This window comes from Leopardus geoffroyi, chromosome A1 (assembly GCF_018350155.1).
Source record: "Leopardus geoffroyi isolate Oge1 chromosome A1, O.geoffroyi_Oge1_pat1.0, whole genome shotgun sequence".
NCBI classification, from domain to species: Eukaryota; Metazoa; Chordata; class Mammalia; order Carnivora; family Felidae; genus Leopardus; species Leopardus geoffroyi.
The window spans coordinates 29155316-29180588 of record NC_059326.1 but is presented as its reverse complement, the minus strand read 5'-3'; the positions used below and the strand labels follow the sequence as shown (position 1 = coordinate 29180588).

Sequence of the window (25273 nt, the reverse complement as noted above, 5' to 3'; positions counted from 1 at the left end):
AATTTTGTTGATCTTTTCAGAGAGCCAAGTTTGGTGTTTGTTGACTACTCCCCACCCCCATTTCATTAATTTTCACTCTGATCTTTTTTATTTATTTACTTCCGTTTAAGTTTATTTTGCTTGCCTTTTTCCAGTGTCTTTTTTCTAACATGTTCTTAGTGTTCTATACTTTCGTCTTTTTTTTTTTTAATTTTTTTTATTAATTTATTCTTGAGAGAGACAGAGAGAGCACGAGTGGGGGAGGGGCAGAGAGAGAGGGAGACACAGAAGCCGAAGCAGCCAGTATTTTTGAGACACTCTGATCAACAGTTAATGATAATTGTAATTATGTGCATGAATTCGTTTTTTGTTTGTTTAAAAAGAGTTTTAAGTTTGGGGAGAGGAAAATAAAAGCAAGTGTTTTTCCTACCTAGGAAGGCGTCACAGTATAGTATAATGTCTGCTGACATTCATTTATTAATCTCCCTCGTGATTTTTGCCAAATTTAGGTAATACCAATAGTGTTATTTACTTCATATTTTCACTAAATTTGGTCACTTTTTTGTTTTTGTAAAAATCATGGGCTTGTGCTAATATATTTTTTATAAAACACTTAAAAATACAACTTAAACGTGTGTTTTCACTAAATGATAACATTTGTAGTTATCTTTTTTTTTTTTAGGTTTATTTATTTATTTTTGAGAGAGAGAGAGAGAGAGAGAGAGACAGAGAGCAAGCGGGGGGAGGGGCAGAGAGAGAGGGAGAGAGAATCCCAAGCAGGCTCTGCACTGTCAGCACGGAGCCCAATGTGGGGCTCAAACTCACAAACCATGAGATCATGACCTGAGCCAAAACCAAGAGTTGGACGCTTAACCGACTGAGCCACCCAGGCACCCCAAATGATAACATTTGTAAAGTGCTTGTTGATTCAGAGATGTTCCAGAACTATCATTCTGTTACCACTCCATCCCTTACGCCTCATCTCTGCAGGAAATTACTTAATTTTGTTTCGATGTCATAGTTCTTGGACAACTTATCTCTGTGACTAACTCCTTCAAAACCAAAATTGTCACTACAATTACACATTTATTGGAAATTAATCTAGCAGTTTTGGTCCTTGTTGATAAACTACTGTGCTTAGTTTTTTAATTTGGGTAAAAACCAAAAAGTTTCAGTAGCTTTTGTGTTGCAATAACATTTTAACCATGTGATTTATATCTATATGCGAAAAATCTGTATTGCGTAAAATTGTGTATTGGATATGGTGTTTTAGAACTTTGTCCTTAAGTGAGGTTAATAAAATTCTTTTAACTTGCACATAAGAAAAGTGAGTCAAGGGCCATACTTTGGGAAATTATAGTAGTCACAGTATTTGCTCAGGTTAGATTTTATTAGCAAAATAAAGCTGCTTCAATCCTGATCAGATATTTAAATCAAGAGAAGGTGGTTAAACTTGGAAATTTTTTCGGTTCATAAAAATTTTGGCTTTATAATTTAAGATGTCCATTTTAAGGATTTTAAATTTTTATTGTGATCTTAGATATCTAACTCAAGTGGATTAGATTTCTTGATTTCAAACGTGTATTTATTTTAAGAGACAGAGCCCGTGAGCAGGGAGGTGGGATAGAGAGAGCGGAGAGAGAGAATCCCAAACATGGAGCTCCAGCCTGGAGCCTGATGTGGGGCTTGATCTCACAAACTGTGAGATCTGACCTGAGTCGAGATCAGGAGTTGGATGCTTACCCAACTGAGCCACCCAAGTGCCCCAGTATTTCTTTTCTTTTTTTTTTAATTTTCTTTTTTTAGTGTTTATTTTTGAGAGACAGCGAGAGACCGAGCACCAGTGGGGCAGGGGCAGAGAGAGAGGGAGACACAGAATCCAAAGCAGGCACAAGGCCCTGAGCTGTCAGCACAGAGCCCGACATGGTGCTCGAACTCACCAACCGTGAGATCATGACCTGAGCTGAAGTCAGACACTCAACCAACTGAGCCACCCAGGTGCCCCTGGATTTCTTGATTTTAATGTTTATTTATTTTTGAGAGAGAGCACGAATGCGGTAGGCACAGAGAGAGAGGGAGACACAGAATCCAAAACAGGCACCAGGCTCTGAGCTGTCAGCACAGAGCCCGATGTGGGGCTCGAACCCACAAACTGTAAGATCATGACCTGAGCCGGAGTCAGACGCTTAACCATCTGAGCCACCCAGATGCCCCGTCTTGATTTTAAATGACAGTGGTAAAATACTATTTTCAAGAAAAAGAGCCATTACATATTGAGTTTTATGTGAAAGGAGTTGAGTATATTTTCTCATCGAGATATAAATGGTAAGTAAACTTGAAATAAAAGGGATCCTTCTGAATAAAATTCCTTAGACTACCTTTCATAGACAAATTTGGAAAATTGAATTGTTCACTTAATTACTAACTTGATGATTATAATACACATTTTTTGGATTGAAGAAACATGACTAATGAACTAGGATTGCTGGTGTTAGCCACACTTTTTTTAAATTTAATTTATTTAGGAGATTTAATGTGGACTTTCTATTATCTTGATTTTTTTTTCTTTAATCACATTTATTGTGAAGTCCTGAAGCTGGAGATCTGTTTCATTCAGTAGTTCTTATACTCCTTTATTAAGAATTATATGTAATTTTAGTATGTGTTTTGTTATACTTTTTAAATTATTAAAACAAATGTTTCACTCTAAAAATTCAAAAATACACCTTTACCTAAAACCTGCTCTAGCTGCAGTTTTTGCAAATACCAGTAGATGGCAGTGTAAGTTCATGAAAAAATACTTGCCTCCATAAATTCAACAACTTGAATACTGAATTCTAAGCCTGGAAAGTTGTAAAGTTACAGATATTCTAAGTGAGATTGATGGGGCAGTTTTGGTCATGGTGGGTTAAAATGTCTATTACCTTTCATTTTGTCTTATAATAATAGGTGGTTATTTTGTTTGTCTTTGCTTTTGTTTTAGTAACTTTTTTTTATCAGTTCACAAGAATTAACAAGGCAGCTTGCTAAAAATAGATTGTTCCGCTCAGAGTTTCTGATTCGGTAAATCTGGGGTTTGGTACCAAAATTTGCATCTCTTAACAAATTACCAGGTGATGCTGATGCTAACATTAATGATGCAAATGATCTTAGGACCACACTTTAAGAACCACGTGTTTGTTTGTTCATTGTAGTAAAACAAAATTTACCACCTTAATCATTTTTAAGTGTACAGTTCTTTGATATTGAATACATTCACGTTGTTGTGCAACCATCATCACCATGCATCCCCAGAACTCTTTTCATCTTCTAGAACTCTGTACTCTAATTTAAATAATAACTTCCCATGTTCTCTTTCTCTCAGCACCTGGCAACCACCATTATATTTTCTGTTGCTATGATTTTTATAAGTCTAAGTACCTCATATAAGTGGAATCCTAGCATTTGTCTTTTTGTGACTGGCATATTTCACTTAGCATAGCGTGCTCTGGTCCAGATTCATCTATGTTGTAGCATATTGTAGAATGGCTGAATAATATTTCATTGTATGTATGTACCACATTTTGTTTATCCCTTCATCTGTCCATGGACATTTAGGCTGCTTTCACATTTTGGCTGTTGTGAATAATGCTGCTATGAACGTGGGTGTACAAATATCTCTTCAAGACCCTGCTTTAACTTCTTTTGGGTATATATCCAGAAGTGGAATTGCTGGATCACTTGGTGATTCTGTTTATAATTTTTTTGAGGAACTAACCGTACTGCTTTCCATTTTATTTATTTATTTATTTATTTATTTATTTATTTATTTATTTATTTTTAATATGTATTTTTGAGAGAGAGAGACGAGAGACAGAGCTTGAGCAGGGAGGGGCAGAGAGAGGGAGTAAAGCCAGTAAGGCCACTGAGTCTAGAGCTTTTCTTTGTTGGTAGATTTTTAATTGCTGACTCAGTTTCTTTCTTAGTTGTATGCCTATTCATATTTTAAAGACTACTCTTTTTATTTTTATTTTTTTAAGTTTACTTATTTACTTAGAGAGAGAGAGAGAGAGAGAGAGAGAGAGAGAGAGTGACAGAGCGCACACATGAGTGGAGGAGGAGCAGAGAGAGGGCAAGAGAGAGACTCCCAAGCAGGCTCTGTGCTGTCAGCACACAGCCTCACATGGGGCTTGACCTCACAAACCGTGAGATCATGACCTGAGCTGAGATCAAGAGTCGGATGCTTAAACAACTGAACCACCCAGACACTCCAAGTACTACTCTTTTTAAATAATCTTCATGTAAAAGCCTTATTAATACAAAACAGCATGATTATTGTGTTTCAAAAGAATGTACCTGTATTCTGTTACCCTAAACCATTTGGTCACATTTTTGCTGAGTATGTATCTATACATACATGTTTTAGTGAAGTCATAATGTGTATAAATTCTTTTCATGTTCTCTTTTTTTTTTTTTTAATTTTTTTTTTGGATGTTTTTATTTATTTTTGAGACAGAGAGAGACAGAGCATGAGCAGGGGAGGGGCAGAGAGAGAGGGAGACACAGAATCTGAAACAGGCTCCAGGCTCTGAGTTGTTGGCACAGAGCCTGATGCGGGGCTCGAACTCACGAGCCATGAGATCATGACCTGAGCTGAAGTCGGACGCCCAACCGACTGAGCCACCCAGGTGCCCCTTTGTTCTCTTTTTTTTTGTTACTTACATTTTTTTCCCCACTATGAATGTATAATTTCACCTATTTCCCTGTTGCCTTCTATCTTAGAGAATTATGCCATATGATGCTATCTCATGTAGAAGTGTTTTAATTTGGTCTTTTTTTTTTTTTTACTGATGCCAGTGGGATGGTCCATGACTTCATGGATACTATACCCTGTGACTCTGTGGGGTGGGGTTCTAATTTGGGTTCAGAATTAATATGATTAAAGCATACTATCTTATGTTACATTGAATGTGTGAAGAGATTTCTTTCGTAGCCATACATATCAAAATCTGTTTAGGAATTTTTGATACATGGTCTGCTCTCTAGTGGCACTAGAAATATAGTGAATTTTGGTTAGTTTATAAAGAGGTCTACGGAAAGAAAAGGAATATAATTGTCTTTCTGAAAATAAAAATGTCTAAAGTTTCAATTTTTATGAAATAGTAAGATTTCAGATCTTACTTTAATAGTAGGTAGATCAATGAATTTGGGTAGGAAAACCGCTAATCATTTTAAGTAGAGATTCTCACTTTTTGCCTACCAAGGCTGCTAACAGTCATGTGAAATTTCACTAAGCCTTTTTCATTTTTTTTGTAGATATGCTAAGGATTCATAAATGGATGCAGTCACTTGCTAATTTTATATTTTCACATTTTTAGATTGTCCTAGATGTTTACAAACTTGAAAAAAGAGATCATGGTTTATTTACTAACATAACAGACTTACTAACAACATTTGATGTTAGAGATGATAATACATACAGGGCCCTGAAAGTAGGTAGTTAGGACTTCCCAGAGAGACTGAATGGCTGTCTTGTCCCTCTGAAACACACCCTACCCCCACTCCCAGATCAGACAGAACAGAACTTCTTTCAATTTCAAGAACTTATTAATAACATTCTTTGGGGGGTGCCTGGTTGGCTTAGTCAGTTAAGCATCTGACTTCAGCTCAGGTCATGACCTCACAGCTCGTGAGTTCGAGTCCCACGTCAGGCTCTGTGCTGACAGCTCAGAGCCTGGAGCCTGTTTCCAATTCTGTGTGTGTCTCTCTCTGTCCCTCCTCACTCCTGCTCTGTCTCTCTGTCTCTGTCTCTCTCTCAAAAATAAATATTAAAATAAAAAAAAATAACATTCTTTGGGCACTCAATTTGGAAATGTGTATTTGTAGATATGTGCCTCAATGCCACATCAGAGTGTACTAAGCTTGTCCCTCCTAAACCTTCTCTTACTTTTTTTCTCTCTTGTATATTTTCCCCTTCCTGTTGTCCCTCATGTGTGTGTGTGTGTGTGTGTGTGTGTGTGTGTGTGTGTGTGTTTAAAGCTTACCCCCTCTCTAATTTTGATGCACTTAGTGTGTTTTCCATGCTCTGGCTGATTTAATGTGCACCATTTGGTGTTTTGAGCACTAAAACTGATTGGGGAAAGTTTCTTGCCCTGTTATTATTAGTCTCTAGTCTTAATGCACCCCCTGTGAATCTGAGAGAATTGCCATTTAGTTATAAATGTGCCACGTCCCATCCACTGATTGATACAGCAAGTAGTCAGAAGCTAAATTCTGGAGCCTTATTACTTGGGTTAAATTTTGGCTCCACTGTTGTATACTTTCAGCTTGTTTTTATTTTCCTTTTGCCTATAAGTTCAAGTTAATAATAGTATATACTATCATAGGGTTGTTTGGAGGACAAGTGAGTTAATATAAGTAAAGTACCTAAAACAGTGCCATTAGGGTTGACTGTAATTATTACTTATAATTTTTTTTTAATGTTTATTTTTGAGAGACAGAGAAACAGAACATGAGCGGGGGGAGGGGCAGAGAGAAAGGGAGACACAGAATCTGAAGCAGGATCCAGGCTCTGAGCTGTCAGCAGTGAGCCCAATGCAGTGCTCGAACTCATGAGCTATGAGATCATGACCTGAGCTGAAGTCGAACGCTCAACCAACTGAGCCACCCAGGCACCCCTATAATTATTACTTTAATACATGTAAAGTGCTTGTGACAATTCATGGCTTCTTATTGTCGTTCCCTTGTCTGGTATGTTCCCTTTGTCTGGTGGTATTAGCAGCATCCCATGTTTTAAAACTAGAAAACTGAAAAAATTATCGCAATTAAAATAATACCATATTTGTCAGATACTATTAAGCGTTTTAATGGGTTCCCTTCACTTTTAAATCATTACTTTTTTTGAACTTCACAAATAAGATAGTTATATTTTTCCAACTTATTCTGAACAGTTAACATCAATAGGCATTTAAAATCAGTTATACATAAAAGCTGTTTTTTTTTCTTTTGCCACTTCTAATTCATGTCACTTTTAGTTTGCCTCTTTCAGGGCATAGCACATTAACAGTGTGGTTTCTGGTATTTCAGTCCTTACTTGAGGGGAGTGTTGAAATGTAACTCTTTATTAAAATGATCACTAAAAATTAAGGGGGTTTAAACATCTGCTTAGGAGTTTACTTCACCTTTTCCATCAATTCACTGTGTCATTTGGGTCACTGCACTTGAGTTTTTTGTTACGAGTGGCTTTAGAAAATCTGAATATGTAATGGTTTACAACTTCACAATATAACCATGAGAAGCAAAAGGCAAACTGTTGGAAAAAAAAAAGGTTTTGTAGTAATTAGTTATGATTTGTCCTTTGAAAACTCAAAGCTACTTACTGAGATGGGAGATTGAGGACTGAGATGCTGTTTTACTATTAATAAAGAACAGTATATTTTCTGTGTTTTTCTTCCTTTCCTCTCACACGATGGGGTGGGGGGGGGGGAGGGGGGAAATAGACATACTAATAGTTAATTTATAGTCCTGAAATAACCTTCACATTGTTTCCAAATTTAATATACTCCACAGTAAATATAAATAACCTTCAATAAAATATTTTTAAAATTTAAAACTATGTTTCTTTAACAGATTTCTATAATCCAGGAGCTTGTTACGAATTATGAAGCCTCTCTTAAAACGTGTGACTTTTTTAGCCCTTATGGTAAGTTTAAATTAGATTAAACTGGAATTTGAATACTCATTTCAATCCATTTTTAATCACTTACAGTAAAACTAACTTATATTTTATGTATGTGCTACACGATACCTATTTACTAAATAGTTTTTGTTTTTGAATTAATAAATGAAAAGAGCACTTTTATTTATTTATTTTTTGAGAAAGAGAGAGTACACAAGTTGGGGAGAGAGGCAGAGGGGAGGGGAGAGGGAGAGAGAGAGAGAGGGAGGCAGGGAGAGGGAGAGAGGGAGAATCTTAAGCAGGCTCCATGTTCAGGGAGGAGCCTGAGGCAGGGCTTGATCCCACAAACCTGCCATCATGACCTAAGCTGAAATCAAGAGACGCTCAACCAACTGAGCCACCCCAGTGCCCCTTGAGAAGATCACTTTCAATCTTACTTAAATTTTCCACAATCTTGTGAGGTGGGAGCTAACTCTGTTTTAACAAGAGTAAGCGCTTCAGAGGTTAAGTGGCTTGTTTAAGGTCATATAGTTAGTTTACACTGAAACCTATTTTTCCCAAATTCCTACTTCTCTCTTCTTTCTACTAGTTCATTACTTTGAATTCTGTATGATTTAGGAGCACCCGGGTGGCTCAGTCGGTTAAGCATCAGACTTCAGCTCAGGTCATGATTTCCCATTTCGTGAGTTTGAGTCCCGCGTCGGCCTCTGTGCTGATAGCTCAGAGCCTGGAGCCTGCTTCGGATTCTGTCTCCCTTTCTCTCTGCTCCCCCTGCCCCCACCCCGCTTATGCTCTATTTCTCTCCAAAAGTAAATAAACATTAAAAATTTTTTTTTTTAATTCTGAATGATTTGGTTCTTTCTCTCTTTGTAGGGACATGTGTAATTCAAGGCATCTTAGTTTAGAAAATACTCTAGAATGCTTTCAGTCATGCAGATGGTAACTTTAGTCTGAGTTCTTCATGTATCTTTTACATGTTATTGCTCTTTTGTTTTTGTTTGAAATAAATTTCATAATGAAATAACAGAAACAGAAATAAATAGAATTATGAACCCTTGTGTCCCCTTCACCCAGCCTCTATTACCAGTATTTTGCCAGTCTTATGTAAAGTTATCTCCTGTCTAGTTTTTTCTCTGGGGTATTTTTTTTTAATGTTCATTTATTTATTGAGAGAAAGAGCACACATGTGTGCACACATGAGCTAGGGAGGAGCAGAGAGAGAGAAAGAGAGGATCCTAAGCAGGCTCCATACCGTCAGCACAGAGCTTGATGTGGGGCTCGAACTCATGAACCATGAGATCATGACCTGAGCCAAAATCAAGAGTCAGATGCTTATCCAGCTGAGCCACCCAGGCCCCCCATTTCTAGGGTATTTTTAGAGCAGACATACTGTTTCACCTGTCAGTACCTTAGTGTACATCTCTGTTTAAAACACTTAAACAGAAGATACAACCACAGTGCTATCTCACATAGTATTAACACTCATATCCTAATATCTAATACCCAGTCCAAATGTAAATTTCCCCAGTTTCCTCAAAAACTGTCTCTGCATAAATGGCTTATTTGAATCTGGCTCCAGCAAAGGTCCACACTTTATATTTGGTTATGTCTCGGATAATTTTTTAATCTTGATAATTAACCTCCTGCCATTAAAAAAACTACAATCACTATTTGTAGTAGGTCATTTGTATTTTGGAATGTCCCATATTATGGATTTGGCTGAATGCTTTCTCCTGGTATCATTTAGTATATTTTGCTATCCAGATTTCATGTGAACTTCTAGTTAGATTTACAGGCTTGATTAGATCCAGGTTCCTTGTGAATACTTCTTATGTGATGCTTTGTACTTCCTGTTGTATCACATCTGGAGGCAGAAGACATTCTGGTTATTTGTCTTTGTGATGTGAAGATTGATCAGGGTTCAGATGTTACAGCCTGATCTGCTGGTTAAAAAGTTCCTCTTACCTAATCATTTTAGCAGTCACTGAGGATCACTGCCTCAATCCCTTTTATTCTATAATCATTTCCCCTCTGCATTTATAATAGCTAGAATTCTCTTATAAACAACTTTTCCTTATCAGGAATGCCTGGGTGGCTCAGTTGGTTGAGTGTCTGACTCTTTGGTTTAGGCTCAGGTCATGATCTCATGGTTCGTGGGTTCAACCCCGTGTTGGGCTCTGCTCTGACAGCTCAGAGCCTGGAGCCTGCTTCAGATTCTGTGTCTCCCTCTCTCTCTGCCTCTCCCCCTGCTTGTGCTCTGTCTCTCTTTTTCTCTCTCTCTCTCTCTTTTTCTCAAAAATAAACATTAAAAAATTTTTTTAAAAAGGAACTTTTCTTTATCAAATATTTGGTTTCCCTGAGATATAGTTTATATAAGAAGAACAAGATAAATGCTTGTCTTTTTCCTTTATTATTTGTTTTAATTTATGTTAATTTCTGTGTTTACAAAACTTGTTTTTTTCTGTGGTATGGGTAAATCCTCCATTCTACTTTTTCTACCTGATTTCATACCTGTATCCATTTTAAAATCCATTTTGAGAGCTTGATATTTATTTATCTACTCTTCTGTAGCTTGAGGAATGGCATGGAGCTCAGCTGACTGTGTGTGACTGCTTTTGTCACATGGCAGGGCTAATTCCACCTTGTCAGGAAGGTATCTTCATACCCTTCAACTTGGGGTTTCCCTGATTTGGGGTTGAGTCTTAGGAAGTGCAAAGCCCTGGCAGTTCTTGTCTTTGTGACAGTCTTGCAGTGGTATTTAGGGACATCTGTTCACCACGCTGTGACCTTGATTTTTCTGGGCCTGCTGCCTTATGTTCTGAGCCGGAGAATGCATCGGGTTAGACTGATTCACCTCTTTTCCCCAGCACTGTTTCTTCGGAGTGAAGTAGAGGTCAGAAGTCTGTGAAACCAGGGTGTTGTTTCTCTTCCCGGCTGCTACTTTTTGAACTTTATGGCATAAAGTCCTACCTCTCTCTGTTGACATTGGTCATTTTTCTGGGTTTTTTACTGCTTATTCTTATAATAATTATTAATTTCATCATGCATTAAGGGAGAGAAAGTATATGATTTACTTTACTTTGCCTTCTTCTTTATAATAATTTTATATTTGTTTGATTGCAGAAAATGGAGAGAAGGAACCCCCGACAACACTTCTCTGGGTTCAGTATTTCCTGGCACAGCATTTTGATAAACTTGGGCATTATTCTTTAGCTTTGGATTACATTAATGCTGCAATTGCTGGTACTCCCACTCTAATAGAATTATTCTATATGAAGGCAAAAATTTACAAGGTAAAATCCTAGTCATGTTTTTTGAATAGCTGAAGAATTTGGCTACTTTAAGAACCCTTGGAGTTTTTTCCATATAGAAATAACTTCTGTGGTACCCTGATAATCTATTTCTAATACTCTAATAGTCCTAGGGAGTTTTATGTTACATAGTTGTATAAGCAGTGTATAATCAGTGTTAATTACTTGAATCATCTCTTAGTAAATGCAAATTATAACTTATCTAAGGATTTCTAGAGAAGTTTGACAGAAATGGTACCAGATTTCTAGTTTGTCTGTATAATTTTTTTCTATTTATATTCACCCATATTCTTTTAGTCACAAATACTGTGATTTCCTTAATAATGCTTTCATTTCTTAAAGCATATAGGTAATCTCAAAGAAGCTGTAAAGTGGATGGATGAAGCGCAGTCTTTGGACACAGCTGATAGATTCATCAACTCCAAATGTGCAAAATATATGCTTCGAGCAAACATGATAAAAGAAGCAGAAGAAATGTGTTCCAAGTTCACAAGGGTAAGAAATGCCATATGCGAGTGTGTACTTTTCTGAGTTAGTACAGTTAAACTTAAGCTCTATGATGATTTGTGAAGTTTGCCACTAAAGTTCATAAGAATTCATTTTTGTCATTATTTTTATTAATCCCATCTAGCTTGTGTCCTAAGGATGGTTTCTTACTGTGGTTCAGTGTGTGTATGCGTGTGCTTCTGGTGGGGGACGGTTGAAAGACAATGATAGGAGCACAATATCATTATACGAAAATAAGCAATATACCAGACTTCAGTGCTTATATGTAATACTCAATTCACAACTCTTTTGTCTCATTAGTAATTTGTCGCTGCTTTTTATTTCTCTTTTCAGTTTCTTTTGAATTGCTCATAGAGCTTTTTCTATGTAGAACCAGCCTCTTCGAGCTATAATTTCTGACATTTCAGAATTTAAGTTCTCTGAAATTGTTGGGCTGAACATCTGTTCCTGTCCTGTCCCTCATTCCCAATCCGTACATCTCTTTTTCTACATGAACTTTCTATCTCATTATGAAAATAGTAAGTTTATGGTTCAAAATATATGTAGACTAATGGAACACAATAGTAAGCTCAGAAACAGATTGACATGTATTTGGAAACTTGGTATATAGCCACAGGTGCTTTCAGAATCAGAGATGAAAAGATATTGCTGGCACAACTGACAACAATAAAATGACATTCTTCTCCTGCACACAAATACATTCCAGGTTGATTAAAGAAAGTATTAAATTTATCTTTAGAGTTTGAGGTAGGAAGCATTTGTTAATAAACTAAAAAAATTTAAGTATAAGGGTAAAATTGATATACTTGACCATATTAAAAATTAAAGTGTACATATAACAAGGAATAACCATAAACAAAATGAGACGGTAGGCCATAGAATTGGAGAAGGTATTTCCAAACCATATGATGGACTAAGATTTTATAGGGGTGCCTGGATGGCTCAGTCAGTTGGCCCTCTGACTTTGGCTCAGGTCATGATCTCACAGTTTGTGGGTTTGAGCCCCAAATTGGGCTCTGTGCTGACAGTTCAGAGCCTGGAGCCTGCTTCGGATTCTGTGTCACCATCTCTCTCTGCCTCTGCTTGTTGTGCTCTATCTCTCTCTCAAAAATAAACATTAAAATAAAAATTAAAAAAAAAAGAATTTATAAAGAACTCCACAAAAAATTCACTGAAATAGTTCCTTAATACACATTGAATGTGACATTGAGGCATAAAGAGGAAACCACATTTCCAAGTTTAATTTCCAAGTTTAAGTAAGATATCCTGGAATAAATAACTTTTACCTCCGAGTGCACATTATGTATACAATGGAGGGCCTTATTGCTGGTGTTTGTGAGTAATTTAGGATGAAAGTAAGTTACCCCTGTGCCCTGTGATACTAATGTTTTCCTCATGCAGTCCCAGCGTACCACCTCCCTTAAATGTTAACTAGATTCTGGTTGTGTTTGGGTGTTTGTCAAAACTGCTTATAATTTAGAAGTCACAGAATAGCTTGAATTTTGTTGTGAAATCTTAACTACTTACAAGAATGTCATAGAAACAAAAACACACACACTAAACCTCAATAAGAGAAAGATAAGATGAGAGAAACATGGGCAAAGGATGTGAATAGTTAGCTCACACAAGTGGAAAATGGAATGGCCAAAAAAGATGCTTGCATTAGTAATTAGAGAAACAATAAGATCTCATTTCGTACCATCAAAGTGGCATAAGTATTCATAGGTATTGGTAAATAATATGTCATATATATCATATATACACATATCTCCTATGTATACATATGGATCACATACAGCAAAACCTTGGATTACGAGTAATTTGTTCTGTGGGTGTTCCACAAGACGAGCGAGCATTTCTAATGAATTTTAACTTGATAAATGAGCAATGTCTTGTAATATGAGTGGTACGTGATGCTGAACATCACATGATCACAACTGAGCCAATGGTTCTTGAAAGTCGCTTTGATAAACAAATGCTTTGGAATACAAGCATGTTTCCGGAATGAACTATACTTACAAACCAAGGTTTTACTGTATATGAAATACATGTCCTGTATATTTAGGATGAGAGAGAGAGACAACAGATGGTCTATAAGTAGTAGTGTTTAATGAAAACTTAAATGTCTGTACATACACACACAGCTCTCACTCTCCCTCTCAGCTCTCGCTCTCCCCTCAAGAGAGAGAGCGAGAGAGAGAGCTCTGTGTGTGTATGTACAGACATTTAAGTTTTCATTAAAGGCTACTACTTATAGACCATCTGTTCTCTCTCTCTCATCTTAAAAATGGCTTTTGCATCTGAACCTGCCTGAGCTCTCCTTTCTCATATTTAGAGTAATGCTAATAATTTATATACCGTTTGTAAGGGGAAATGGAAAGTAGCTTTAACAGTTATTAAGCACTGAGCTAAGTATGTTATATACATAATCTCATTTAATCCTGTCAGTCCTCTGATATCATTACTCCCATGTTATAGTTAGAAAATATTTAGAGAAGTCAGGTACTGTGCCCATTGGAGATCACCCAGCTAGTCATTCCTTGTGGAGCCAGGATTCTAGCTTAGCAATCTCTGACACTAAAGCCCATGTTTTAGAATGGTAATAGGAGCAGAAACTGTAGTGACTAGTGTTTCAGACATTCACACACCACAGGATCAATAGATTGCGAAGTGGTAGATATAATGTAGAGAGAAAGAAGTAGCAAGAGTGATGGGTATTAGGAGAAGAAAACTAAAATGAGCAAAATCGTCTTAGTGTTTATGTTCACCTACCACTGACTCATGTGTTTTTTGCAGCAAGGTGGGTGAGGCTCTGAAGGGGTCATGTAGTAGATCGTGCAGGGGTTCAAACTCTTTGATGCCCTTTGCCCTGCGGTACAGATTTGGAGACGGTAAGAAGTACAGGAGTAGATACAGAAGCAGGCGGTGTCTGTGCAGCAAAGTACCACCTGGAAGCCAAAGCAGAGATCGGAAGGAAAGTGCAATTAAAATGAATATACAGGGGTTCCTGGGTGGCTTAGTCTCTTGAGCATCCGACTTCGGCTCAGGTCATGATTTCACAGTTTGTGAGTTCAAGCCCTACATCCGGCTCGCTGCTGTCAGCCTCAGGGCAGAGCCCGCTTTGGATCCTCTGTCCTCCTCTCTGCCCCTCCCCCACCTTGTGCTCTTCCCCCAAATAATAAATATTAAAAAAAAAATAAAACGAATATACAAAACTTCTTAACTAGATCAAGTCCAGTGATTTTAAAAACCAACCAACACACACACACACACACACACACACACATATGCACCCAAGTCACAGACAACCAGGATGTGTTTGAAAAGGCACCACAGAATGAAGAAGGGGAATGGTTGTCTGTTTGAGGAGAGAAGTCATCAAACCCCGTGGCTCAGCTGGCGTGTCAGAATTGCCTCTGGTAATTCACTCTTGACAAGCTGTCCTGCTGGATGGAGACCTGGGTCTGCTCAGCCACCCTCGTTCCTGGGCCAGATGTGCCCAGAATGTGTGGTGGATAGCCCAGGGAGTGAGCCAGCAGAGGCAGACTGCTAACCTCAAATAACCAGTTTATGTCTGATTATAAGTGATTCTATCTGATCACTAATAAGTGAGTGAAGTGTGCATATTTTCTTCTGGCAGATTTTTCAGTGTTTTAGAACCTGTGTACAGAGTTGCTGATGCAAGCTGGACAGTTCTAGTTGGTAAAGATTTTGAAATGAAAAATAATGTAGATTTCTTATAAAAATATGTAGTCACCAAAAGATGGAAAATATATACAGCCATAAGGAAGAAATAACATACACCCATAATTCCATTCACTGAGAGATAACCAGTTTTTACACTTTTAATGAGAATACTGAAATTGGAACAGGTCACAAAAAATGGGTGTGAAAAAGAACTGAAGACTGAAATTATTTATGAATATGTATCTTTGCCATTTTCCCCTGGGGTCACATAAAGTATATTTGAAATAACTCTTCTAAATTGTGATAAAACTCCAGTGGCCCTCCATTGAAACTAGGTACTTTAGGTCTTACACTCTTCTCAGAATTCTCATTGAACCCAAGTTAACAAATATTCTTTTTATTTTTTACTTTTATTTTTTGAGAGAGAGAGAGAGACACAGAGGATGTGTAGGGGAGGGGCAGAGGGAGAGGGAGAGAGAGAATTAAGCAGGCTCCATGCCAAGCTCAGAGTCTGATGCAGAGCTGAATTTCACAACTGCAAGATCATGATCTAAGCCAAAATCAGGAGTCTGACACTTAACGGACTGAGCCACCCATGTGCCCCTAAGTTAACAGATATGCTTTACAAATTCCCTTATTTGGCTTTGTCAGCCTAATGCAAACGGGAGGAGTTGTTATGGAACAAGAAGCAGACCCAGGGACACAAAGATAGTGCCAGCTGATAGCCTGAGGTGGAGGGAGGAGACCAGGAAACCAAAGGAGCCCTGGAACTAACAGATTCAGCAGTAACTGGGTGTACATCACAGTGACCGAGTCAGCAAGGAAAGGTTAAGCAGCGGTTGCTTAAAAAGAAAATAAGCAGTGCTTCCTAAGGATTACTGTTAAATATTTTAAATATTTAAATAAATAAGTATTTTAAATAAAAGTGTTCAAAAACTTAGTTTCAGCAATCTGGAGTCTTTTCTGGGTAGGGTGTTGAATACCCCAACAGAGCTGGGTAAATAAGACATTATGTAATTTCGCATCAGTAGGAGCCTTTGGAAGAACCTTGAGCTATTTGTCTATTGCTATGTATTGTCATAATGATACTTGTAGCCACAGTTGTAAAAGAGAAAATGAGGTCTTTAGGATCTCTTTTGTTGTTTGTGTCCTATATTTATGAATGCTTCTGTTTCAGGAAGGAACATCTGCTATGGAAAATCTAAATGAGATGCAATGCATGTGGTTTCAGACAGAATGCATTTCAGCTTACCAGCGTTTGGGGAGATATGGGGATGCCTTGAAAAAATGCCATGAAGTAGAAAGGGTAAGTTGTAGAACTTTGACTTTACTTTTCTCCTGTAAGGTGATGAAAAAAGCGGGTTGATTTCTACATGGGATCATCTACCTGTTCTGCTTTGGAAACTTCACTGTGAAAAACATGCTTGGTCTTTAGCTTTTCAAACATTCAGAAGTTGTGAATAAGTGATTGCTTTGTTTTGATCCTCAAATGGTTATGATTGAGACAGGTCTGTGTAATTTGGTCTGAGGGAAGAAGGAAAAGATGAATTTATCAAGCCATTACTGTTATTATTAACATATATTCAAAATTTGTGTTTCCTAATCCGGCCATTATTTGATCTCCTCACTAGCCCAGAAGGACACACAAGCTGATGGCCACCTCTTTCCCCTTTACGTCAGGATCTGCTCTGGAGCCAGCCTCTCTCCAGTTTGTCTTCCCAGGATACTTGTTCTCACGTCCGATACTTTGTACAGCAATCTGTGGCTGGTTTGCAGGCTTATTTTGTTACTTGCTTTTAGGATTATGTGTGATGTGTCCTAGTGAGGGGACTTTTCTTTTCCTTTGTGTGAATTTTGTTTTCCTGTTCTTTGTCATCTCTGAAGCACTCTCCTTCCAAATGGACAACAGGAGGAAAAGAGCCACAAAAGCACCCCTGAGGCAGTCCTCAGCAGCCCTCAGTTGTGGGGTCAATCGGCAGCACTGTTCCCATGCTGACGCAGTATAAAACCACAGGCGTCGTAGTCAGGTGAGCCTGATGTCTGCACTCTAGCAGTCACTTTGGCCTTTTTCCCCATGTGAAACTTCCAAGGTTACCCAAAAGAAAGCCTAAATCTTAGGGGGTGGCTTTTGCTGGGAACTGGAACTAGGATTATACCTGATCCCTTTTGGAAATAACCTAGTTTTTTGTTTTTGTTTGGTTTCTTTGCTTTTTTCTTTTTGAGCCTGGGCTTGCTGGCTATATCGCTGGGGGAAAATCCGTATCTTCTCCTTGAAAAATATAAAGCCCTCAGATGATATGCGAAATACTTAGGCAATATCCAAGCATTCCAATTTAAACCCGGCTCTTATTTCTGTGATAAAACCATAGATCACCAGTTTGTTTCAACATTCCTTAGATGACCAGCACTTTAAAAGCATTCTTGTTATGAAGGAAAGATACATGCTTATTACCCAGGACATTCTCAGGGAGCAATAGATTGTTTCCTGAATAAAGAAGCTACTAGGCACTTATGGATCAGTAATTCCAGCAAGGACATGACTAGGTATTTACCAGATTTTCTGTGAAAGTGAAATTTGCACATCCTTAGGGTCATTGTAACTATGAGTGTCTCCAGCTTCAGCCCCACCCCTCCTAATATTCATGACTATCAATAGTTCTCTTGGTGGTATTTCTTGAGAATTGTTAGAATATGATTAATAGCTCTTCCATTACTAAGTTTCATTTAGATTATGCTCTCCCTTAAATTTTTAGTGACTTTTGTCTGAGTAACATGAAATAAAAGTCTGTAATGTTAGATAAACTGTGTCTCTCGTTCAAGAAATAGGATTTGACTGGTAAAAAGCATTTTTGAAGAAAAAAAAATAGAAAACCATTGGCTATCAGAGATTAAAATAGGCAGAAATTGTCGCCCTCTGGTCCTTTCTAGAAACTTTACTGTTTCTGTTTTGGATTTGTTAGTGCTTGAGGACAGAAAGAACCAGACACAGATAAGTGAGGGAAGAGCCTATTCTTATGCCATTTGTGAGCTAGTCTTTTATAGTGAGTTATTCATAGTAAAAGTAAGACTTAACTCTTCTAGTGTATGTAGAAATGTGAGTGCTTAGTATAAATAGGGTGATTAAATATTTGCCGATTGATTAATACTAAATTAGTAATGCTATTAATTTCATTTCTAATAAAATTAACATAATCTGAAAGAATTCTTAATGATATAATTTGTTAGGATTTAAGAGTAATTACAGAATTCAATGATTTATTATGATAAATATCTTCATGACCTACTTTTGTGCCTGGATTTTAAATATTTTAGTAAAGAAATGATGACCTTTCAAAAGTAAAACTTTGCAGTTAACCTTCACCTTCAGTGAATACGGATGTAAGTTCAAATAAGGTCTAGGCCTTTCTTCTGCCTTCAAGAACTTACTCAATAATTCTCCCCTTGAAGGCAGTTTCAGCCATGACATGTATTGCTGTAAGCTTTTAGTTAATTGCATTTGTAATGTTAGAATTCTAGAATGGCCCAGGATAGTATTTTTTTTACTTTCATCTTGCAGCCCTCATAGGATTTTAGGATTATATGTAAAGGTTATGAAGTCCAGCCTAATCTGATGTTTAGAAATTGAGGTTTATTAAAAATAAAACAAAACAACCATCTTTAAAGATACTAGATATAAACATGTGTTCATAATAATTTTATATTTCAAGACTTCTTTCTTTTCTTTTTTCCCAGGGATTAGTTTCTCATTTTAGTATGCTGATTTATGTCTGAAATGGATCAGTAATACATATTTCTAAAACTTTATGATAAGATCTAGGATTTCTGATAGATCAGAACCATAGGCAGTTCATAACTTTATCTTCTAGCGTATCTTAACCTTTATCTAGTTGATGTGTGCTTTATAATAACGGATTTTCTATAATGGGGGTAGAGTTGCTTACTACCCTAGTTTGTCTAATTATTATTATTTTTCAAATCAGAGATTTTTGTTGTCTTTCTGTATATGACCTTTTGTTGGGCTCCTCCAGGGTTGCCGAGAAGTAAGGGGGTGGGGGAATCTGGGTAAAAAGAGAGGGACTAATACGGAATTCCTAAAGGAAACCGTGCTCTTAGGCCACGAATAGCATTTCTTTATTCTCTACTGACTCGTCTTATTTTGATCCAAGCCTAATTTTGACAAATTAAACAATTCCTGCCCCCCCCCCCCCCCCACAAAGAACTAGTAATTTATGATGAGGGGAAAATGGAGTTAAGAGTGTGAGCTGTCTATTAAAATTTGGTTACCTGGTTTCTGCAGGAAGCTGATAAGTGACCGTATTATGCTGAAGTATGGGGAAGCTAACTTCACCTGTTTGTGTCATCTAGCTTATTTTTATGTTTTATCAATCTAGAGACTTAAAAATCACCCCAAGATAGTGTAAGGGAGATCTTTGTGAGGATGGAACAGTTCTGTGTCTTGATTGTGGTGGTGGTTACACGAATCTACACATGTGATAAAATCACATTAGAACTATATACCCACATTGTATCAATGTCAGGTTTTTGATTTTGTTCTCACACTATAATTATGGAGGATATAACTCTTAGGAGGAAATTGAGAGACCAGTGTACAGGGTATCTCTGCACTACCTTTGTAACTTCTTATGTATCTATAGTTGAAAATAAAAAATTAAAAAAAAAAAAAGAAAATCAAGCTAAGATTATTTAGTTGTTTCTTAAAAGGATTCTACAATATAGCGTTTCTTCCCAAAGCAAAATTATTTTGTTAGTATCCTACTTTTTCTAATTAACTCTGGCCATATCCTGTCCACAACTATGAGCTTACTATAGAGTGATCAACATCCAGGTTTGCCTGGGGCAAAGCATATTCTTAAGATACTGGACTTTCCTTGGAAAAACTGAGAAAGCCCCAGGCTAGCCAGGATAAGTTGGTTACCCTATATATGGAAGACTAACTGGAGAGAGGCAGCCTGTGGGCTGTTACTGATAAAGAGGCGGCTTTAATGTTTGTGGTTCTCTACTGCTCCCTCTAAGACTTGAACTAGAATATACGTCTACTAAAGCTGCTAGAGTATCTCTTAAAACTTGTGTCTGCCTTTTACACATAAATGTTTCTTAACTTAAAAAAAGGTCCTGTTATCTCTTAGATGTTATCATCTCATTATGTATTCCTTGATGTGGGGCACTGCCATTTTTCCTCAGTTGTATTGAATTTTAAGATTTGGTGCTAGATATAACTTGATTTATATTAACCACGAACAGCTTTATGAAACCTGTAATCCTTTGATAAAAAAACAAGTTTATGTTGATACTTATGAATTGATTTGTCTTATTGATGGGAGGAGTGCAATTTTCAAATATAACACATTAAAGCATGATTCTTGAAGTTATAAACTAATGTTGAATGTTTATTTTTTCCCATTTTTTCCCCTCCACACTGTGTACTTTTATACCTCTTACCTTAGAATTCTTCCCTTAAAGTCTCAGGTACTTAATGTCATTCTGTGTGTAGTGTATTTCTAATTACCAACACAAATAAAATTATGAAATGATGTGGACAGTTGCTAATGTGTCTTCTGCACAGTGAGTTAGTACTTAGGCCCCCAGGACAGAGGGGAAATGAAGTAGCAGAAGAGCTTAATTTGTATTCATGTATTGAATCCTTCATTTTTGTGTAATTTTTGGAGAAGCTAAAACAGGGGAATAGAAAGAAGATGGAGGCAGAGAGGCATATAGGAAAGAAAACAAAAGTATCAGTTGTTTTGAATTGTTAATCATCTCCTTGCCATGTAAGGAATTAGTTCTTTAACTTTTTGGGCATGAACCCTTTGGGCATTGGATGAAAGCCTTGAACTCTCTGCTTAGGACAATGTTATGCTTATTTATACATAGACTCTAGTTTAGGAACCATTGCTAAAATGGAATGTTGGTGGAATAATGGGAGTTTATTGAATGAGAAAAAGCTAGAATGCTCTGTGTTCAATGAAATTTTTAAACTATCTTATTTGATCACTTAACAACCTTATGAAATTGGCTATGTGGATTTCTTTATTCCTACCTAATTTAAATAATTGAAGCTGTAGGAAATTAAGAGGTCACATGCCTGATAAGCATTTTCTCTCTTGAGTTAGCAAAAACTGTGCTTATTGAATGTTAGGCCTGTGCCATGCAGTAGGGATAGAGATGACAGGGCTTGTCCTCGAAGTTGAGTAGAACAGTCTGATTTGTAAACATTTAATGTGAACCTGTGTATATTTGACCTTCATTCAGAGCTCCGTTTAACTCTGCCTTGCTCATTTTGGGGGAATATGGAGGAGAAATATTTCACTAAAACAAAATTATCAATATGTACTGATTTCAAGGTTAAAAAAAAAATCTGATTATCTGACTTATCACACAGAAATTGAGTGTCGTCACAAAAAGTGATACAGGGAATGGCCAAGTAACAGAAACTTAAGTTGAATGCAAAGAATAATTTGATGTTCTTTGTAGTGTTGAACAGTGGAGAGGGGCAACTAAGTGAAATTGTGACTGTTAACATTGTATTTGGGGTTTTTTATGATTTTCTTTAAAAAAATAGACATTACTGACATATATATAAGGGATAATTTTGTGTTTTTTTTGAAGCATTTTTTTGAGATAACTGATGATCAATTTGACTTCCATACATACTGCATGAGAAAGATGACCCTTCGTGCCTATGTTGACCTTTTGAGATTAGAAGATATACTCAGAAGACATGCCTTCTATTTCAAGGCTGCTAGATCAGCGATTGAAATATACTTGAAATTGTATGATAACCCCTTAACCAGTGAGAGCAAACAGCAAGAAATAAATTCAGGTAACTGAAAAGGAACTTGATGTAAAAGGATGGAAAAGAACACAAAATTTCAGAATGTCCTTAGCATAACAATACATACAAAAGCGTTTTGTCAAATGGATGTGAAGACAGCATCAGGTAGCCCGTATGCCCCCAAAACAGTGCAGGGGATGGGGGGGAGCTTAGAAAAAGTCAGCAGGATTATGCTCTGTAGCTAATAATTCTAAATAGCCCTAATTGGATGACTTGTGATCATTTTTATTTTTATTTTATTTTTTTATGTTTTTTAAATTTTTTAAGATTTTATTTTTTTTTAAGTAATGTCTACTTCCAACATGGGGCTTGAACTCACAGCCCTGAGATCAAGAGTCGCACGCTCCATTGACTGAGCCAGCCAGGTGCCCTGCAATCATTTTTATTTTTATCTTCAGTAAGGCCAATTAAGGAAAAATAGAAATGTCTGTGGACTGTGTTCTTTTTCTCTCTTTTTTTAAATTGTAAGTGAAAATAGCTTTGAGCCCCTTTGGGAAAAATACATGTTCTTACAGTTTCTAGTGCCTAGTTAATTGAAAATAATACTGCCAGTGAGGATATCTGTACAGCTTTTTATTCACTAGAATGTTAGTATCTACAGATATTTGAGAGATAGTAACGTGGAGGCAAATTTCGGATCAGATCACAATTCTGTGTGTATGCATTGTCTCACTTGTCCTTGATATATTCCAAGAGGATAGCTGGTGTCATCACCCCCACTATGTGCAGATTGGGATTGAGACTCAGTGAGATGAAGTGATTTACCTAAATAAAGTCATGTTATCATGTTGGGAGGCAGAACTAGGCCATAATTGGTTAATTTTATTTTATTATTATTTATTTTTATTTATTTTTTTTAGAATCGGTTCATTTTAGTCAATGCAGTGTTTACCAGTTGCCTTTTGTGTGTCAGGTGTGTGATAGGTGGTGGCACTTCCTAAAAACCTCCATATCATTGCCTCTTCCCCCTTTTCCCTTGTAAAAGCTGTACTAATACTGTGTATTGCAGAAGAATGTGAGGAACATGGAAACACTGACTTAGAATTTGTATTCATTTGGATATTTGTAGAAAACTTGTCAGCCAAAGAGTTGAAGAAAATGCTTAGCAAGCAGAGAAGAGCTCAGAAAAAGGCTAAACTGGAAGAAGAGAGAAAGCATGCGGAAAGGGAACGTCAACAAAAAAATCAAAAGAAAAAAAGAGATGAAGAAGAAGAAGAAGGCAGTGGTCTCAAAGAAGAACTTATACCTGAAAAATTAGAAAGGGTGAGATAAATTTACTGTCTTTATTTGGTAGAATTTATGTTACTTGGTTCTGTTTTGGTCACGAATGTGTTTTAATTACATCTGTAGATCAGAAGCCGTTTGTAATATTTCAAGGTCATGATACTAGTCAGTTTTGAGTGATAATACGCAAATTTTGGTTAATGCAGATTATACGTAGAATTGTAGTTGTGGTAGGCAGCATAATGTCCCTTTAAATCTCTTCACATCCTAATCCCTGGAATTTGGGAATATGTTCCATTACATGGCAAAGGGGAATAAAGGTGGCAGATGGGATTTATGATTGTAATTAGCTGGCCTTCAAATAAGGAGGTTAGCTTGGATTGTCTGGGGAGCCCAATGTAATCACAGTGGTTCTTTAGAGTAGAGGGAGACAGGAGAGGGCTGGAGTCCTGTAAGGAGAACTCAGCCTGTTACTGGTTTCGAAGAGGGAATGAGGGAGCCACAAATGGAGACTGTGGGCAGCTTTGAGGAGCTGAAAGGGCCTTGAAACATACTCTCCCTTCGAACCTCCAAAAGGGAGGTGGTCCTGCTGGCACCTTGATTTTTAAGCCCAGCCAGACCCATGTTGGACTTCTGACCTACAGACCTGCAAGATAATGAATACGTGTTGTTTTATGAACACTAACTTGTTGGTAATGTGTTATAGCAGCAATATAATTATTACATCTGGAAACATTTTATATATATTGATATGTTTTAGCTACAAAGAGAAAGCACTTCGTGGCTGGGATTTTCTCAAAGTGTTGGTAGTTATTTAGGGACCAGGTTTAGGGAAATATTTAGTTTTCAGGTTTATTCACTATAGAATCTAGTGTAAGTATTTCAAATTTGTCATTTTTTCCAATCACACGATACAGTTATATTTGCCTCTTTACTATAGATGTTTGAAGAATAAGGGGCTATCAGTATTTGGTGTCCCATCCCCTTAAGCCTATGGAATAATTTCCTGTATTTTTTTGGATTTTTTATGAGATTATAATGATTTTATAATCAGAAGAAACAATAGAGCCATATCCATTTTGAAATTACTATTTTGAATTTGTTTACAGATGATAGTTTTAAAATGTTTTCTTGCTTATTTTGTCATATAAAGAGAATGGTAAATTACTTTAGAGATATATTAATATGAGATTTTGGGGGAAACTGACTTGTGTAGCTGTTTTTAAATGTAATAATTTTCCTTTCTGTTTCAAAATAGATAGAAAATCCATTAGAAGAAGCTATCAAGTTCCTTATACCTCTTAAGAACCTTGTTGCTGATAACATTGACACTCATCTATTAGCATTTGAAATATATTTTAGAAAAGGTAATAGTTTGAATTCAGTTGTTAATCCTTACTTATATTGGTGACCATATTCAGCATAATCTTTATCAAGTTAGATTGATTTTTGTTTCTTAAAGATCCATTTCAGCCTTCCACAAAAGGCTCCCAATCCCTTTTTCCTTTGCTACTCAAAACTTTTTGGGGTAACTAGTTAGAAAATTATGTTCAAATCCCTGTTAAGAAGAGTTTGAACAGTCATACAAATTGTTTACCTGAAGCAGTTCTACATGATTTCAAACTTTTCTTTAGAAAATAAAAGTTGTCTTTGATAACCAAAGTCAGCTTTGAATTTTACTTATGAATGTTATAGGAAAGGTAACATTTTGTTACTGGAATTTAAGTGAGGCTAAAATAAAGTGACTAAAATAACATACACAAATATTTGATGCTGTTACCTTTCCATGTTTTTCTGACACAGGGAAGTTTCTGTTAATGCTGCAGTCTGTCAAACGAGCTTTTGCCATCAACAGTAATAACCCATGGTTACATGAATGCTTAATTAAATTTTCTAAATCTGGTAAGTATGAAAAAAGGTAATATTTATGTAAAAGCAAGTATGACAGTTCAGAGGCCTCTCATTAAGCTGGATATTAAAGAGATTTACATTAATGTAAAGCAAGGAAAGGATAATATTTATGGTGTGTTTATAAATTAAACATGCTAGCAAAGA

At 36.7% G+C, this 25273-nt stretch overlaps 1 protein-coding gene across 16 annotated transcripts in view; it reads left to right on the top strand.

The window, feature by feature from the left end:
- The window catches only part of NAA16 (N-alpha-acetyltransferase 16, NatA auxiliary subunit), a 66036-nt gene that overhangs the window by 34232 nt on the left and 6531 nt on the right, over positions 1–25273 (top strand). For all 16 annotated transcript variants that reach the window (XM_045477932.1, XM_045477891.1, XM_045477924.1 and 13 more), the window contains 8 exons: positions 7588–7660; positions 10760–10929; positions 11290–11442; positions 16319–16447; positions 21769–21982; positions 23064–23257; positions 24477–24585; positions 25022–25120. In XM_045477932.1, the coding sequence (XP_045333888.1) occupies positions 7588–7660; positions 10760–10929; positions 11290–11442; positions 16319–16447; positions 21769–21982; positions 23064–23257; positions 24477–24585; positions 25022–25120 (1141 nt within the window). The remainder of the gene's footprint in view (positions 1–7587; positions 7661–10759; positions 10930–11289; positions 11443–16318; positions 16448–21768; positions 21983–23063; positions 23258–24476; positions 24586–25021; positions 25121–25273) is intronic.